The 19,953-nt window shown below is 47.6% G+C and overlaps 1 protein-coding gene across 1 annotated transcript in view; it reads right to left on the bottom strand.

The window, feature by feature from the left end:
* Window positions 1-19,953, bottom strand: part of Nav2 (neuron navigator 2) — a 367,113-nt gene that overhangs the window by 231,634 nt on the left and 115,526 nt on the right. Inside the window, 2 exon segments of the mRNA XM_052762814.1 lie at window positions 4,689-4,741; window positions 14,822-14,939. Of these exon segments, the coding sequence (XP_052618774.1) occupies window positions 4,689-4,741; window positions 14,822-14,939 (171 nt within the window).

Consider the following 19,953-nt stretch of genomic DNA (forward strand, 5'->3'; position numbering starts at 1 on the left):
ACAGGGCAGAGTCTAAGAAGGAGGAGGAGTTTGGAGTTAGCCTGAGGTCTCTAGAGCCCCAGGGGGCAATGGGTCAACCTCTGGGATCTGCTAAGCTGTATGCAAAATTCTGGGTCTCTATCACTTGAGGAGGAGAGGATTGGCATTTTCCCTCCAATTTCTCAAGAGGTCTACATCCTTAAAGACACGAACCACTAAAATGATGGCATCAGCACCATGAAGACTGCCAAGGAAGCAGGAGAAGCGGGGAGCAAGCTCAGCTGCTGGCTGCAAGGAGGTGAACTAAGGATGTTTACCCAGGACTCTAACAGCGCCTGGAGCAAACACTGTCTGCTTTAGTGCATTTCACCATTTTAATTATTATCAACTATCAGTATTTTCATGGCTTCATTAGTTCACACACAAAAAACTTCATGAGCTATATGCTATTATCATTCCCACTTCATAGGACAGGAAACTTGAGGCTTCAAAGATTAAATGATTAGTTCCGGGCCACAGAACAACAGGAAGGAGCTGAATCTTGCCTGGCTCGCAACTCAGGCAGTCCTCAGTTTAGGTATTCCAGGGGAAAAGGCAAGAAGATTCCCAGAGAGCCACAGAGGGGCCAACAGGCAGTTGGAATGGAGGCCTAGCTGGAGGAAAAGGGAGGTGTGGGTCCCCTTTCTAAAAGACCCAGCTCCATGCCTCCCCCACATGAGGACAGAAAGCCAAGTTGCTTAAAATAATGAAAAAGAGAAAACCACCGCGCGCCAAGGCTCCACAGGGAACAGAGTCCCCCCCTACCCCGAGATCTCACGGGACATTGAGTTAGAGGCGAGAAGGAGCCACCCAGTGGCTGCTCAGCACCCTCTGGCTGAGCTCCAAACAATGTTTTCCTTCCAAACTAACACTTCATTCTGCTGAACAAATCATTTGAAGGCCAAAGAGATGCCCCCTCGGTTACCATGGCAACATCATACAGCCAAAACATTTCAACCAGCTTTGACGCACACACAAACTTACTTAAGGGTCAATGGAACATGTCTGATAGGGGGGAATGGAGTGGGGGCGGGGCGGGGAATGATGTTTCTAGAGCTCTAGAATGTCCAAGGATTTGGCCCCAGAAGATTCAAAGTCAGACTGAATCCATAAAAACAAGCCAAAGTCAGGCTTGCTCTGGAAAAGGGAAGCCTGCACTTTATCAACGATGTCAAGCTTCACTTTCTGAAGAGCTGGGCACTGAGAGTCACGGATGCTGAAGGATGAACATCAGGCTGAGTCCCGGGGATTAGTACTCAACAACCTAGCACCCAAGCCTCTACCTGCAAAGGGCAGTGCCGTGGCAGCCACAGCCAGCCAGGGCTGAATATCCCAGCACAGAAGGGCTTATAACCAAACAGCAGCACACATGTTAACACTGACACAAGCAATCAATGACTCCTTCCTTCCAGTTGGGCAGGTTTGCAGTTCCTAGATCCCACAGCTAAACTGCCATCCAAGTCGACGGCCTTGGATCTTATCCTTGAGAAAGCTTTGCTCTGGAACTGTCCCAGAAGCAGCAATCTGGAGGTGGAAAAGGAAGCAGGTTCATTCCAGGTCTACACAGGCCTCCATGTCTGCGAGGCCGGCCATACCTCGGTCTTTCCCAGGCCCCAATTTTCATCATGGGCACAACAGGGTGAGGGCAGACACTGCAGAGCAGCCAGAAGGGACTCACAGCTGCAGCCTTCCCAGGTACCTGCCTCAGAAATGATTGCCCTGGGCTGGGCTGGGCTGTAGAGTCCTGGTGTGCTAACTGTTCTCTTGCCCAGGCATCTGACTGTCCTTTGGGCAGAGACTGCTTCTTGCTGCTTGCTCCTCACCTGGCTTCGCTCAGGGCTTGGCATCAGGAGACACTCTGTTGGCTGACTGACAAGCTGATAGGATGCAATATCATGTCCCTCTTGTCTACGTGCCTCTACCCCTGGAATTCCAGCCCATTTCCAGTGTTCTCACTTTTCCATGCTTTTCTAAAGAGTGGGGCTTCTAGGAGAGTGGGGCTCACAGCAGGGGCTGAAACTAGAGCTCCTGGCCAGCCTGTGCACAGGGCATTGGAAGGGAGGGAAAGTGGCCTCTCTTCCAGGTTTGTTCTTCCTACGAAGCTCACTGCCCAGCTGAAGCTTTAGCCCTCTGCTTGGAACAGTTGCTTTTCTTCAGTTCCTCTCCTAAAGACTCCTGGTGGATACTCTTTTTCCGTATTTGAGAGAGTCACTCACCCTCCCTGTGGACCAGCCATTGCAAGTTCTTATCTCACTGTGTGTCATCTTCCCTCTACCCCAACGATGCTCTCCTTCAAACAACAGCAAAGGGTCATCACTGATCACCCTAAATAATGTTGCCGGGCGGTGGTGGTGCCTGCCTTTAATCCCAGCACTTGGGAGGCAGAGGCAGGCAGAGGCCAGCCTAATCTACAGAGCAAGTTCTAGGGCAGCCTGGGAAACACAGAGAAATCCTATCTTGAAAAACAAACAAACAAACAAACAAACCACTCATAAAACAACAATAATAATAATAGCAATGACAACAATAACAATAATAATAATGTCTAACAGAGAGATTAGCTTTTTAGGAATCTAGAGATGGTGGCTGGCATAATCTCAAGCTACATTTGACAGGTATACAGACATTTTAACTGTGCATGAATGTTTACACACACACCATGCACCCCACACAGGCATGCACGCACACACATAATTATTCAGTCAGCCTAAGCAACATCTCACTTCCTACATGACCTGGTAGCTCTGCCTCATGCATCTGTCACTGATTTATGTCACTGTAAAGGGCAATAATCCTTGTTGTACACATCATCCTCATCCTCAGTTTCAACAGAATAGAATGGCTATCATATACATTCTTCATTTCCCGAGACACATCATCCTCATCGTCATTTTCAACAGAATAGAATGGCTATCATATACATTCTTCATTTCCCGAGACTCCCATCATCTTCGCCGAGCCCTTCTCTGCTCTGTATGCCGTGAGACTTTGTCTGCCTCCCCACCCCAGACTGCAACCAATTATCACAGGCAACTGTAGACTTTCATATTGCTGTTCTAAAAAAGAAAAAAACCCCACACTGCCACCCTCCAAGTACTAACATAGCTGAGTTGTGGGGAAGCCACAGGATTGCCTTGCTGTTGTGATAGTATTTATAACAAACACATTTGCAGATAAAAATAAATTTTCACAGACGAGTCTGAGATGGTGATATTTTATAAGCTTGAAAGTAGACTTTAATAACAAGCAGCGTTTCCAATAAACTGTGCAGAAAATACATTTGTACCAAATAAAATGAAGAGCTGCCTACCTTCAAATGTCAGCTCTACACTCAACGACAATGGGCTAGGACAAATGCACTGGTATCTGTCCTAGAGGAAAGGAATGCCTCTCTTTTACATGAAGATAGTCCCGTGTAAGTAGAATGCTTGTACTAAAATTAAGTCTCCTAGTGTCCAAAAGTTTTCAATTATTAATACACTAGACAGCTGCAGTAGCACTAGTAAAAATAGCAGCCAAGGCTTCCCAAGAGTCAGAGCAGTTCCCAGAGTCCTGTCTGGGGATTTTCCTACGTAAGGAATGGCTGGTCTGTGGATCAAAGGAAAAGAGACAAGGCCTCCAGAGGCTCGCCCAAGAGAAGAAACTTGCTTCAGAAGTAAACTGGAAAATGACACTCTGACACACACACACACACACACACACACACACACACACACACACACACACACACACAGAGAGAGCACTTTATAATAAAAATACATTTTGTGCATTTTAAAAAGCTGTCTGAAAAGGCTGCCTGCTGCCCAACTCTTCAGGACATTAAAGAGAGAGCTGTGAGAAAATTAAAGAGAACTTGGGAAATGCCAGGCACTCCGGGGTCTGTGACACCTGTCAAGCAGTGGGGAGTCAGGTGGGGATGGAAAACTACTTTATGCCCTTCTTCAGATTTCTGGAAGCGAATCCATGTGCAGGTTTTTGAACTTCCTACCAGACTCTGACAACATGCATTCTCTGGGTGAAGCGGTAAATGCTCCCACATCACAGGCCCCCTTTCCCCCAACGCAGTGATCGATAGGAATTCAAAGACTTGGCAACATGAGGAGAGAACACACTAAACTAACTACAGATTAGTGTTTGCCTTTTAAAAGCTTAAATGCATCACACTAGTGAGGATATCACTTGTCAAGGTTGCTGAGCAGAGTCCGGACGCCACTGTTCATTTCTCACTTACCACCACAGTGCCAACTTCACGTCCCTTTCATCCTCACAGGAAACCAGACCACATGTCCCACACTGATCAGTAAGATCTCACCACCCCATCTGAATCTCTGTACCCCACACAGGCAGAAATGATCACAGATCTTTGAGTCATGGAGTGTCCATGCTCTAAGCATGCATGTGTTTGTGCCCATTCTGTATGATTTATTTTCAACATAAAGGATGTTTGCCGTCTGACAATCTATACAGATGTCACACCCATTTCTTAAAGAATGCCAACAAATGTGTCAGAAGCAGAAAGAACAGCTACTTGGGGGTGGCTGATGGGGAATTAACAACCTAAGTAACCCCATGGAGCAGAGCTTCTGGTGTGAATGTTTTTCAAGCTGGTCAGGTCTTTTAGAGTCCCAGCCTGCTAACCTTACACAAACATTACCGATGGACCCACTTACCATTTGCGATCTGTTCTTTGGACAGCCATTGATGTCTTCAATCTTGTCGTTCGCTGTAAAAGGAAACACAAGTTAGCAAAACAAATAGCACGGAGACACACTCAGGACTGACTGTCAGAACGCTTGAGTCCAGCCAAGGCCTAAGGCCCACATTGGGGTCCGTCTGATCAAGGCTGTGTGTGAAATGCTGAGCCGCATCTAGCAAGCTTCAAGACTTACTCATCAAGCTGCCATCCTCCAGGGACAGCTGGGGCAAGGTCATCATCACTTCAAGTAGGGACAACTGCAGTGACAATCATCTTGCCATGACAGGACATCATGGCAATGTCTGACGTGGGAAACAGTGAGCTAGCCAGAATTGCTTAGGAGGCTGCAAAGACACAGATTTAACTGCAGCCTCTCCACAAGGACAGGATGGTTCTGAGGGGATTGGCCCACCTCTGACTCAGCAGGTGGGGACAGAAGCCAATAAAAGCTGCTCAGAGCAGCTGTGTCCAGAAGTACCAGTGTTGCTTTTGGCTGTCCTGACATCACGTAGGGGAGTCAAATGAGAAGATGGAGAGAGTAAGACCCCAAAACACCTTGACCAAGACCACATAGTAAATCACACTTGCTTGAAGCCCAAGCACCTTGCTTCTGGGAAAAGTGAAAGAAAGGGGGTGCACTGAATGAACAGGAGTCAGTATGAATGAGGAGGAGCGATCCAGCTTCCTATGGTGAATGCAATTTACCACGGAGAAGTAGAATTCCTAGGAAAATACAACCAGGGTATCTGTGGAGAGGGGTCAGTGGGAGCAAGAGGAGAAAGCTAGTAGTGCTGTTTGTTTGCATCAGCTCTAGAGTTCCTCAGCCATGCTGCTCAACTTCTCTAGGCCGTATACTCCTCCTCTATGGATAGAAGCTAATACCACCTACTTCAAGAAGAGCAGTGAAAATGTGATGGCAGGATACTGGTAAACCAGCACAGTGCCCAGCACACAGTAGGTGCTCTGTGTAAGATAGAGTCTCATCTTGAAGACCCCATGTGCGGTAGGCGCGGAAACTTGGCTAGAGTTTCTTATTGGAATAAGCCTTCATCCCTGTGCCCTAAGAATGTCACTGGAGGGCAGCGTGTACTGGGGTCTCTGCTCTCCGGCACTTAGCTCTGGCCTAACCCGAACCTACTAATCTCACATGGAACACCCCCTCTTCTCGTCTCCCCAACCCAGGCTTTGAGAGCCTGGCAGACATGCCAAGGCTATGTCTTGCATTGTCTCAGAGCTCAAAAATGTCTGCAAATCCAATTCTTCCCCACTCCCTCAAATTTCTCATCGGACTATTATGACTCTAATGGCTACAACTTCCACCGAGAGGAAAGACTAAAATCCATCTAAAAAGGATAATGGCATCAGAGCCTTCAAAGATTTCAGAATACCAGCCCTCCAGCAGCTCAGATTATGATTACATTTTCTCTTGTGTTCTATCTTGAGAGAGAATCACGAAGATGGAAAGCAAGCTCGGGGCACCAGCCAGCCGGGTTAATACAGATTTGCTTGATTTATGCATGCCAAAATGATTAGACGTACAGGGTGGTGACCCACCAGGGGAATTTCAATATTCAGAGATAGAGTTGAGGATTTTCAACTCTACTCAATGTCAGGACACAGAGAAAGCAGTTTTCGAAAGCCTTAAGACCAAAGGAATATCAAGGAAAGATGATTAACGGCGCCCAGTTGGCCAGAGACGTGGCTCAGTAGTAGAGGACTTGCCTAGCACACACAGGCACTGGGTTCAATCACTTGTGAAGGGAAGAGAGAAAGGGGAGGAGCTGGTCAATGAGCGGAATGACATTTGTTCTTTAGTTCATGAGAAGATACAAGTATCCAGAACAGACTGCTGTCTTATAAATGCTGCAAGAACATAGATTTCCACCTGCCTTGTTTCCTACAACAATCTCAGGGCTTCGGGCAGTGCCCAGCATAGCAGTCATTCAAGAAATATTTGTCAAATGGAATGAAGAAGTGAGTATTCAGAATATCTCAAGGAAGCAAGGCTTTGCTGCTGGTTTTGAGGCAGCTGCCTCTTTGCTAGTAAATACAGATGGACATACTGAAGTTAGGAAAACAACCGAATACTCTGAACAGATGGTGTTCCTTCACACACGGGAAATTGGAGCAAGCACAAAGGCTGACCATCAACCTTCCTACGTTAGAGTTAGTGTGTGGTCCTGGCCAATTGATGGTGAAGGTATCTCCACTGCACACTTGCAACAGCCTGAGTTGTGAATCACACTGTTCTGATAAATGCACCTGATCAGTCAGTGTCCACCTCACTGGGTTTGGCCAGGACCCATGTTGCTGGCTCCTCATCACAGAGCAGGATGGGTAGCTGGGATTGCTAAAGAGTCACTTGGGGAGTGGGAAGGATCCTATTCAATGGAATGAAAGAGTTTGGTCTAACAACTCCTCTAATTCTCACTGGCAGTCTGTCACATAAATGTACTCATTCCATCTGTGAATTCAAACATCACAGCTCCTATGACCTAATACTGCCATTCACAACAGTGAAAATAAACCCGCAGGGTGCAGCCTACTTATCAGCACTCGGAGAGTCCACACAAAGACGGAAGTCAGATGGCTAATCCAAACTCAAATTCTTAAAAGAGCAAGGCTAAGTCTTGGGCCACCTAGTTTCTATTTTTATATAATTTAAACACTTCTTGACTTAAATCCCCAAATATTTCTATGGTTGTCATAAATACTTACAGTGCTAGAAGCAGCAGTGTTGGTGTTGACCCTTCAGAGCCAAACACATTAACTTAGGGCAGGGGGTTGGTTTGGTTGGAGCCCCAAATCAGATAATCAAAGAAGCAGACATTTGTCTGCAGAGCGCTCAGCCATGATTAAAATGGCATCGCTAAGAACCTATGGCAATTATCTATCCCAGCATGTTCAAGGCGTTCTCAACCCCACTAATGCAGTGACCTGTCTGCACACAGGGTGACAAGTTAGTGATTGGAATGCGTCAACACATACCTTCAGTCAGGACAGTGACATCAAACTCTGAACCTCTCTATACCACTTCAAAGCACACAGTACATTTTAACAGCTTGTAAACTGATGTTCTGAACATCCCTGGCTCCTGATGGCCCAGGAATAGGGAGGGATGCAAATGGCTTACACAGAGTCACACATCAGATCATTAACAGAAGGGGTAGAGTCCCCCATACATTGTCCTGAACTTCTGGGGTAGAGGGAGCAGAGGAAGCCCTGAGTGAGTAAAGTCTGCAGTAGACAGCCATATCAAGGGCTCCAATGCCTCACTTCCACAGCAGTGGCAAAGTCTTACCCAAGTGAGGCTCAAGAGGGATGGCAAAGCTTTCCTTAAGGGTCTGAGTGTGAGTATTTAGGACTGTGTATTAGTGTGATCCTCTGGGATATTTACAGCCAGAGACAGCTCACATGTACAGCCTGCCTACCCAAACTGACTCCCCCTCCCCTCCCCCCTCCCCCTCCCATGCTCAACACACAGAGCTTTCCTGTCCATTCCCAGTACCTGGGTATGGCATGTAAGAAATAGGCAGCACATGACTCAAGATGCTCATACCAGCAAGACTGAGCATAGAGACTCACCCCTCTGCTCCCGAAGGCCGGGTCTTCAACAGCAGTGCTTCCTACCTACCGTACGGAAGGCAACCCAGGGGAGCAAGGGTCACAGACAACCTAGCATTCAGAGTGTGTGTGTGTGTGTGTGTGTGAGAGAGAGAGAGACGAGGTGGGTGGGGTGTCTGGGACAGATAAAGACTGAGAAACACGGAGAGAAAGTGTGAAGGTTCTACATCTAAAGCCGCTTCAGAAATGAACTGGTTCTCAGGCTGAAGCTCAGCATGCCTGGTGGTACCTATCTGGGGTTCCTGCCTGATACTGCCCTGCTGACTCCACCCTCAGCCTTTCCTCATGGGCTCCTCCTCCGGGACTGCCTGGCTTCTTTTCTCATTTCCTTCCTTCCTTCCTTCCTTCCTTCCTTCCTTCCTTCCTTCCTTCCTTCCTTCCTTCCTTCCTTTCCTTCCTTCTCTTCTTTTTTTGGTTTTTTGAGACAGGGTTTCTCTGTGTAGCCCTGGCTGTCCTGGAACTCACTCCATAGACCAGGCTGGCCTCGAACTCAGAGATCCGCCTGCCTCTGCCTCCAGAGTGCTGGGATGTGCACCACCACTGCCCAGCACTCCCGCCTGCTTCTTGCCACCACCCTCCCCCTACCTAAGTTGAGGTCTGTCTGTTTTCTCTCCCTCCTCCTAGCCTCGTTTTCTCTACACAGGAACACGTTTTAAAAGAGAAATCTTACTTTATTGTCATTTCTTTGGACAGACTCTTGTTATGTTGCTTACGTGGTCTTGAACTCCTGGGCTCAGCCAGTCTCCACACCTTAGCCCGTCATGTAGCTGGGACTGCGGAGGCGTCCGGACACACCTGGCTTGAATCATTTTAGAGTAAGCAACACAGATCACATCTGGAGCCCCTTGTACTTCGGTATGGATTTCCAAAGAACATGGATATCATCTTCCATGGTATAATTACAAAACTCGGAAAATTTAGCGTTGATACAATGCCAGTACTCCAATTTTGTCAACGGACTGAAAAATGTCTGAGAGGGCATTTTATCCCCCTTCGGGGGCTGCAGGCCGAGACCACACAGCCCACTTTATTGTTGTGCCTCCTTAGTCTCCATCCTGGCATCAGTTCCCACTTGGTCTGTCAAGGTGTTGATGCTTTTGGGAAACACAGGCCAGCTTTGTTTTAATATCTATTTATTTTTTTAACAGAATGTTCCACAACTTGGGTTTGTCTGTGACTTCTTGTGATTAGTTTCACGTGCTCTATCCCAAACTGGAACAGAACTGAAGAAAGGTATACCCTTTTCTTCCCAGGGTTCCACATCAGGAGCCCAGGACTCCCATCTACCCCTCACCAGGGCCGCAGTCCTGATCATGTAGCCATGGTATGGGCTGATAACCCCTCCATAGCAACTAGGGTTCATCTTGCATGCATCCTCAGTCTGCATGCTCCTTATAAGATAAAACCTAGGTGCTGCAGAGGAGAGAGATAGCGGCCCCACCTCACCAAGCCTTCTCCAGTTTCAGGCCACACTGAGGATGTCACCAGGAAGATGCAGTAGTGTTTATCAGAGGCAGTGTTCTCCTATGTAGTCCTGCCCCCTCTTCTCCACTGCTGGGCTTATAGTTAAATTTCCTACTTATTATCAGTACAGTCCATATTTTACTCCATTGTTAGATCCACTAGTATCCTCAATTCATTCCAACACCCTAGATTTGACTGTTCTTTAGAGCCCTGGAGAGCAGAAGTGGTCTTTAAGAAGCAGTAAGGAGAGAGTCTGCTCAATGAAGGGACTTCTGTGTGAATGCATGTATCCCTGCACTCACCAAATCCAGAGGCAGAAACTTAATTTCCCATGTGGTTGAATGTGGAGGTGGGGTTGATGTGGGGTGATTTAGTCACAAGGACAAAGCCTTTATGAATGGCATAGAGAGTCCCTGATAAGAGAGGCTCCAGAGAGACTTCTCACCCCCACCACCCCTTCCACCATGCCAGGCTTTCAGGGAGTAAAATTCCTACCCCTGCTCCTCTCAGCTTTTCTGAACCTCACTATGTGCCAGCCCCAGATCTAGAGAGGACAAAGCCCAAGACCACAGGAGCTGGAGTGATGGAGGTCCCTCTAGTGTGGGTGGGCAGCTGGGGAAGTATCAGAAAGAACTGGACTCTGGAGCATGAACAGGAACACACCAGCCCAAGGGTAGACACTGAAGTCCAGCACATTACAAGCGTGGCCAGTAGGACTCTAATTCTGGAAGACTGCTGTGTGGATATACATTTGAATGCATTGGTGTCCACATACAAATACACTCTACATTTTCTCATAATGAGCATATAAAGGGGGGACCACTGACTTCAGAATTCAAGAGGAGGGAAGCTGGATAGTGCACACCAAGATCAGAAAGTGTTACTCCCCCTTCATCAGGAGAGCCACCACTGGATAGTGGTATGGTTTACACATGAAATGCTAGCCTGTGATAGCACACTTTTAATCCTAGCACTCTGGAGGCAGAGGCAGGGGGATCTCTTGTGAGTTTCAGGCCAACCTGGTCTATATAGTGAGTTCCAGGCCAACCAGTGGTACATAGTAAGACCCGGTCTCAACATACAAAACAAAACAAAGAAAAGTTCCCCCACAGGCTCATGTGTCTGAACACTTGGTCCCCAGCTGGGACATTGTTGGGAAGGGTTGTAGAACTCTTAGGAGGTGAGCCTTGTTGGAGAAAGGGTCACTGGGGGGAGGGACTTGAGCTCTTCTGTTTTCCTTTTCTTCCCAAGTATGGATGCAGTGTGAGCAGCCAGCCTCCTGTTCCTCTACCACACCTTCCTTGACATGATGGACTGCATCTTTCTGCAACTGAAAGCCAACATAAGCTGCTTCTCCTTTCAGGGGCCTCCGTCAAGTGGTTTATCATGACAACGAGAAAGTCACAAAGACCAGACTGTTCTAAGAGTTGCTAACACTGGCGGAGAGGCGCCGCCTTCCCAGTTCCCATCTTGTGGACCTCTGTGCATGTGCAGAGCACAGAAGTCAGCCCAGGCATAAAGCAGTCAGGGAAACAGCAATGTGCCAGCACCTAGCCTTCCTTGGGAAGCCCCCCAGTCAGAGCTGCCCTCTTCTGGAGCCTGAGGTGCCCCAAAGGCTGCTGTTACGTGATGAGCATCCCTCATCTGAGAATCTGAAATCCAAATTGCTCCAAAATCTGAAACTTTTCAAGCATCAACCTGATGCTGCATGTAGAAAGTTCCACACTATTAACCTTTTGTTTCACATACAAAATTATCTAAAACACTAAAGTTATCTTCAAGCCTTGTGTATATATATACAAAGTACCTATGAAACATAAAGATGTCTTGCTTAGACTTAAAACATTTCCAACATATCCCATGTACATGGAAATATATCAAACTCCAAAAACTGGAAATCCCAAACACATGTAAACCCAAGCCTTGGGATATGAGATACCCTGTGGTACTAACCTGAGCCTCCAGAACCACAGATCAGCAGCCTAGTTCCAAATGAGCCATTCATCTGAGTAACTCAGGGAAGCCTCTGATGCTCCTGAGCAATGATAAAACCCATCGCTCACCTTCGTAGCAGTGTTTAGCAAACTGACAGCACACATCCTATCATGAGCGTCTTTGGAGTCTGTGGTAGGCATGACTAATCAACTCTGACACTCGACATCCTCTTTCCTTTGCCTACTGTTCTAGACAGCTGCTACCGAGTGCTATCCCGGAGCACATCAATTTCACATATTTCTTATTTGATCTCTAAGTTGCAGTTCATGAAACACCCACAAAGAACAGAAAGCAAGCGTGGCTGACCCACTTTCAAGTCAGAGCTGGGGAGATGGCTCAGGCAGTAAAGTACCTGCTGTGCAGACATGAGGACCTGAGTTCAGGTCCCTGGAACCCACAAAAAAAGCCAGGCATAGTGGTGCACACCTACAACCCCAGCGCTGCACAGGCAGAGACAGGTGGGTCCCTGAAGTCCATTGGCCAGCCAGTCTAGCTGAATTAATGACCCTGTCTCAAAAAGAAACAAACTAACAAACAGAAGTGGAGGTGGCAGGAGCAATATCACTGTGGTTAAGAGTATTTGCTGCTCTTACAGAAGACCTGAGTTTGGTTCCCATCACTATGTCAGTTGGCTTACAACTACACACACACACACACACACACACACACACACACACACACACACACACACACACCCCTAATAAAATAAACCTTCAAAGAAAGTAAATGAAGGTGGAGAGTGATTAAGTAAGGTACCCTACATTGACCTCTGGCCTCCACACACATGGACACCTACCTCATGCACACACTTACATACCCAATGCTAACAAATGTACACGCCAAAACAACTGAGAAGGGGAATGGGGGAAACAGAGGCAACAGAAGCAGAGTAAGTTCCCACAGCTGTGAGGCACGGACTAAGGCAGAGAAAGACCCCCAGTATTATCCTTTCTCCATTTTCTCTCTTGCTGACAGCTGAAACCTGGGAGGGCTCCCAGCAGAATCACACAGCACCACCACCCCTAGACAGACCTAAAGGAGGCCAGGTGCCAGCCACAGGCCTGCTGACCTCAAACCGCAGATCACAACTTCAGCAAAGATACAGACAGGGTGGTACCAGAGCACCCAGTGATGCAAGCCCTGGAATCCATCTCCATCCCCAGGGAGGCAGTGAGGTGCACTGAGGTGAACTGAAGTGAAGGCAACGGTTGCACCAGGTAAAAAGTCTCACACAGTTCCACTCCTTACGGAGCTCCCATTTCCCCATCCGTAAAATGGGAAATCTATTACCTACTTCCTAGGGGCAGATGAATCTACACGAGAAAATCATGTTAAAGAATATGGTGTGTGCAATAATGGAGAGCAGGAGGAAGAGGAGGGGTTGGAAGAATGTAGTGCACCACAGTTTAGGTGTTCTCCCACGGTGCATGCTGTGGGAGCCATGCCTAGGACCATCCTCACTCTCCCTGAGTGCAGGCAGGACCTGTAACTCCAACATTATGGAAGAGAGTCCATCCCGCTGGGACAATTGCTCCGGAGACTGGCTCCCTTGCTGCCACTGAAGGAGTGAGATTCCTGTGTGCTAAGAAGCTTTAAGAGCAGCTGCTAGAGGTGAGGGTGATCGCCAGCTGGTAGTCAGCAAGAAGCCAGGACCCAGGGTCCCACAGTCACAAGGAAATGAGTGCCATCAGTAATTCAAGTAAGCTTGAAAGCAAACCCTTTTCCAGCCAGTCCTTATGTGAGGATGTGGCCCTGAACATACTGTGACCATAGCCGGACCTAGGTGATGCATGGAAGCCATGAGACAATAAGGACATGGTTTTAGTTTAGTTTTGTTTAGTTTTGGTGTGTGTGTGTGTGTGTGTGTGTGTAGTTTGTTTGACTGATTTTTCACGACAGGGTTTCTCTGTGTAGTCCTGGATATCTTGGAACTCGCTCTTTAGACCAGGCTGGCCTCAAACTCAGATCCGCTTGCCTCTGCCTCCTGAACACTGGGGATTAAAGCATGTGCCACCGCTGCTGGCTAAGACACGTTTTAAATGGCTGCCTTTGTGATGACTGGCTATAAACAGCAAGAGGAAAGTAGTCCTGGAATGAGAGGGGAAAGGAGAAGCCAATCACAGAAATTAATGCTAAGGCAGAGGGGACCCTCCTTCTCTGTCAGTGGCAGTCCACACTTCCAGCCTAGGCCCACTGTCTGTGTTTCTGTGGATCTTCATGACCATCAACCAATAATTCTCGCTAACAGACCGCCACAGCTCTGACTCTCAGCAGGACTGCAGGCCCAAGGCAGTGCCATGGCCGGCATCCACCCACTGATATGCCTGCCCCTACCAGCTCAGCTCCAAGGCGTGAACATTCCAGTGCTTAAGCTCCTTTGCCCTAGTATTAAAACCAGAGACCACCAACCATCTCTTGAGCTTTAGTCTTTGATTTCTCAGCCCTAGTTAGAGTTGGCAGGATTAAACAGCCCTGTGTTTTCTTTTCCTTTTTGAAGTATGCCCAATGTTTTCCAAAAATGAACATGCGAGTTGAGGAAAGAGAGTCAGACAGGAGGCAAAAAAACAGGTAGAGTGCCCCTTTCAAAGCCCCCAGCTTTCCCCCTCTGACCCTGGGCATTCTTTTCTGAGATGATCAAGGCGATCCTGTGTGATTTTTCTTCTTTTGAGAGCACAGGCTGGCCTAAAACTGCCTACGTAGCAAGAATGGGCTTGAATGTCTGATCCTGCCTCTATGTGCTACATCACCAAACTAGCATACTGGCATGCATCACCATACTGGGTTCACGCAGTGCTAGGGATAGAACCTAGGGCTTGCATATTAGTCGAGAATTCTACCAAATGAGCTATGCCCCTAGCTCTGCGTTTGAAAAGAAACAGCAGGGGGGGGGGGGGCTCCACACAATCAGAATTGAAAGAAAACCAAGGGCGTGGTCAACATGCAGGGGCAGAGAGGTCGGGGTCTCCATTTCCTCAGCCCACTGGACCTTTCTAGACTGGCCCTCAAAGGGAAATATAAACTTACCTACAACCTGGATGATCTGGGCCAGGAGCACGCCATCGGTCACATCTTGCTGGAGGTCCTTGATGAGGCGTTTGTGGCCAGATTTGGCGAGGTAATGATTGGCCCAATCGGTGTAGATCTGCAAAAAAAGCACACAGACAACTTCAGGAATCTGGGCAGAGTCCACTGCAGGGTCTGAGGCAACTCCTGGGACCCATGCTTGAGTGCCACAGTCACTGTCCTGCTGGCACTGTCGAGCTGGAGAACTTCGGAGTCGCCAGAGCCATTAACATTCAGTGCATTGTGCTGGCTAGGCATTCAGCTAGCTTCAACAGTCCTCATCTATTGAGAAAGCTGTGTCAGGGCCTGGGGAAAAGCTAAAGAGGGTGTCAAAACATGCAGAGGTCTGAATAGGCCAGGGGACAAGGAACCAACAGTTTGCTCCAGACGGCTTTGAGACACTGCAGCTCTGAACACAAGTGGGGCCTCTCCCACCCCTTCTCAATTTTTCACTTTATAGAGAAAACGTATGGGGAAGTTACCACCCAATGGGCATCTTTGAACGGGCCATTTTTGGGGCAAGGAGGGCTATTGAGTAAGCAGAGTTCTCAGGAGCCTGGCTCCCTTGTAAAGCAGCCAAGAGGGAAACACAGAGTCCTACCATCACACACGTGGAGCTAATTATGGCCTCACCATCATTGAAGATTTAACCAGGTCAATTAAAAGCCAGCCACCATTTTACTGTCATGATTCTGTAAATAAAACCCAACTAATTCCAATACCTGCTGTGGGGCTTCTCTCCCTGGAGAGATAATGTCAAGCTTTACAAAGGACCAGCCACGAAAGTATGAATGTACCAATTCTAACTTGGAGAAGCAGCAAATTTATTGGGCTTGCTTATAGAACACTGGTGACCTCAAAGCAGTCACAAGTATGATAAGACTCATCTCAGCATGATGACCACCTCTCCATGGCTGCAAAGATGCCATCTCTCCTTGAATTAACTTTTCTGCAGATTATACATTTTAGCACCTCCCTTGGCCAGGGAGCCACAGGCAATCATGGTAGAATTATATACAACTGGTCAGGAGGTATTAGACGGGGAACAGCTGGAATCTCAGTGGAGGGTCCAAAGATCCTCTCTACCTACTCCTTCTATGGATAAATGTCAGCAAACAGTAGTGTCGATCTTATGGGGCTCCTGTGAGTAGTCACAGGCTGCTCCCAAGAGATGATAGCTGTTATGCTCAGGAGAGCACTCTACAACATCTTTAAATACATCAGTGTGCACAGTGGTCCAGAAAGCAGAAGCTAGATGACCATGGGAAAGCAGATCTCTTGGGGAGCTCAGAACACCTGCTTTTCTATGTCACAGACTCATCAGAGCAAAAGGATATTATCTTCTAAGTGGGGAAGTAAAGAAAACTCATTCAAAGCCAGAAAAGACCCCCAGCCATTACCCCAATGATTTAGAGAGCGAAGTTTATTTCTGAGCTTGTATGGGAATGTGGGGAGAGGATGGACACACAGGCTCTTGCAAGATCCCCCATCTTTCTTGGTGACATGAATGACTGCCCAAAAGAAAGGACAACACCCTCCCAACTGGTCTGATGCTTTCTCCCTCCCCCAGTGGGCCTGACCAAGAATTCAAAAAGCTTACAGGGTAGAACTTCAACTGGCCCTGGCCTCTGCACCCCCATCTTTGACCTAAGGAAGCCTCACTTTGTTGGAGGTGCTGTTCTTAAGGCTTCTGGGGGAAACTGAGGTACACCCTTTGTGGAGAGGCAGCATCTCCAGCTGCTCAACCCCAGACAGTGAGACCCTTGTCCCAAGAAGCGACAAGACTGCACAGTCCGGTTCAAGGTGAGAGAAGCCATTTCTTTCTCTACTGCTCACTAGACATTCCATCTTCCATTAGGAGAACCATATGCAGACCGGAGAGAGGCTCACAGAAACCTTCTATTTAACAGCTTAGGTACCAGCTCTTACATCCATGTTTGACTCCTCCCCAAACTGCCAAATTATCCAAGACCAGAGAGAGAGCTGGTAAAGAAAGAGACCTTTCACTTTCTTGGTTTTTGTTTTGTTTTCAGTTAGGTCTTACGTAGCTAAGGCTGGACTCAAACTGTCTATGTAGCCAAGGATGACCTTGAACTTCTGATCCTCCTGCTCAGTAGTATGATGGCAAGTGTGCCTCACCATACATGCTGTTATACAGTTCTGGGCAGCAAACCCAGGACTTCATACATGCTAGGCAAGCAGTCTACCAATTGAGCTACATTTCCAGGTTCATCTTCAATTCATATAATTCAATTCAATAAATTCAGAGAAAACTAAGGGATTGAAATACCACAGTGGCAGTTAAAATGGGCAGACTAAAATTTAGGCAGTTAATAAATGAAATTATTCAGAGGGAGAGATGAAGAAAAACATGAAAAGGAAAGGAGATAGACCTGGGTTCCTGTCCCAGTTATGAAGGCAACTCTAAGGAAGAGACCTGGGTCTGTTGAATTCAGTGATGCTCCACAAGTCAGTACAACAGCACAGGGCAGACAGAACGCTGGATGGCTGGATGACAGCAGGGAGCCACCAAACCCGCCTGAGAAGTTCGCTTGTCTGTGAGATGAGACCAGTACTGTGCTTCCTGGCTATGGTGGGTACTGAACCAACCAATCAATGCATTTGAAGGCAAGTTCTGGTTTTTTGTTTGGAGACAGGGTCTCTCTACATAGCCCTGGCTGTCCTGGAACTCACTCTGTAGACCAGGCTGGCCTTGACTTCACAGAGATCCGCCTGCCTCTGCCTCTCGAGTGCTGGGATTAAAGGTGTACACCATGAGAACCAGCTGAAGACAAGTTCTTTCCCAAAAAACTGGAGCTTAACAAATCTCACCCAGACAACGCAGTGCCTGCTCCACTTGAAGCCTCCCCTAACTGTGCTCCATATACGGACTCAGCCAAGCCTCTACATTGTCTACATTCTGTGGGGTAGACATGTTTGCAGGAGCCACTTGTCAGCAGAGGAAACCGAAGTGTAGAAAATACTTTGTTAAGGTCATCATAGGTGGCAGGGCCAGGAGGGGACCCACACTGAGTTGTCCTAGCCTCCCCTACACATTTGTCAACACTGCTTCACTGAATAGTCTCTGTGAGGTCATTCATCCCATGACACCCCATAGGCTCATTCCTCTAGTCAGTTACACTGAAAGAGTTCAAATTCAAAAACAAGTCAAGACCCAAGGCTGGCTCTTTGCCTTGCTACCTGAATGCCGTGGAGAAAGCCACCCAACCTTTCTGAGCTTCCATTTATTTACCAAAACTGAAACCTTGAACTGGATCCAAGGTAAACCCTTCCTTATGTTGACTTTTCTCAGGCATTTTGTCACAGTGATGGAAAGATGATGGGCACATTTGCCAGCCAAGAAGACCAGTACCTTCAGGAATCTCTCAAAACGCAGAGGCATCTCACCAGCCATGTGAGAGAGACCACTGTAAAATACAGAAATTTAAAGCCATGTGCCCAAGGACTCAGCTGAGTGAGAAGCCCACCTGTGTCCCTCCCTAGGTGGCTATAGTTCTTCAAAGTAGGCATGCTGTTTAGAAAGCCAAGTCCTTATGTGACTCCACACATTCCAGTGGGAAGCCAGGGTCAGGCCACCTTCTTTCCAGGAGTGTATATACATATGTGCACACATACATGCATACATACACAGGGTGGGGACATAGAGAGACTATGCAGGTATCAGGTACATAGAACCTTTTATTGGACAAAGTGGACAAAAATGACTCTCCCTACTCCAAAACAAGAATTCTTACTGCTCATATAATCCCAGAATTCCTAGTAAGACTGTGGGTTTGAGGCCAGTCTGGGCTACACAGCAAGTTCAAGGCCAGTGTCCTAGTCTGTTACTGTGATAAAAACATTAACCAAAAGCAACTTGGGGAGGAAGGAGTTTTTTAAGCTTATGGGTCACAGTCCATCATCAGGGAAGCCACAGGGCAGGAACCTGGAGGTAGGAACTGAAGCAGAGACCACAGAGAAATGATGCTCACTGGCTTGCTCCTCATGGCTTGCTTAGCCTGCTTTCTTATACCATCCAGGACCACATACCCAGGGCAGCACTGCTCCCCATGGGTGGGGCCCTTCCACATCAATCATTAATCAAGACCATGTCCCACAAACTTGCCTACAGGTCAATCTGATGGAAGTACTTTCTCAATTACAGTCCCCTCTTCTCAGGTGGCACTAGCTTATGTCACATGGACAAAAAAAAAGCAATGCAAAAAAACAAAAACAAACAACAAACAAAAACCTCACACAACAACAACAACTAACCAACACAAGCTACATAGTGAGACCCTGACTCAAAAAGAAAACAAAAACATCAAGGGTTGGCAGAGGGATGGTTCAGTGGGAGAGCACTTACTTAGCAGGTGTAAAGCCCTGGGTTTGATCCTCAACCCTGTAAAACCAAACCCAAAGCTCTCCTGTGAACTTTAACCTCCCTGGCAGCACCCACAGTGTTGTGCTGAGTGATCAAGGCAACTTATTTAATTGGAGGCTTGCTTACAATTTCAGAGGGTAAGCCCATGACCATCATGACGAGGGGCAGGACAGCAGGCAGGCAGGTCTGGCACAGAAGCAGTAGCTGAGGGCTTACATCTGATCCACAGGTGGAAGTAGAGAGACTAGGCTTGGCCTGCATTTCTGAAACCTCAAAGCCCACCCCCAGTGACACACCTCTTCTAACAAGGCCACGCCTCCTAATCCTTCCCAAAAGTTTACAGTTTTACCAACTAGGGGCCAAGCATTCAGATATATGAGCCCATGGGGGCCATTCTCACACAAACCACCACACTCAGCTTCGTCACCCATAAAATGGGGACTACATCAAATATACTATGAGGTGGTACTGGCAAGTCGTGGCCCAGACTAATGCCAGCTGGGCACCTGTTTCTGTTAGTAAAGTCATGGGACATAGCCACATCCTTTTGTGGTCTCTGGCTGCTTTCAGGGCACTAAAGCAATGCTGAGCAGTTGTGACAGAGATTTCTGGCCCGTAAACCCTCAAATATTTGCATCTGACTCTTCCTAATAGTCTGCCAGTCTGTGCTCCTACAAGCCAGTGAGCTGACATGCCTGCACTGAAGAGG

Source organism: Peromyscus californicus, unplaced genomic scaffold (genome assembly GCF_007827085.1).
Source record: "Peromyscus californicus insignis strain IS unplaced genomic scaffold, ASM782708v3 Scaffold_4__1_contigs__length_199733344, whole genome shotgun sequence".
NCBI lineage: Eukaryota > Metazoa > Chordata > Mammalia > Rodentia > Cricetidae > Peromyscus > Peromyscus californicus.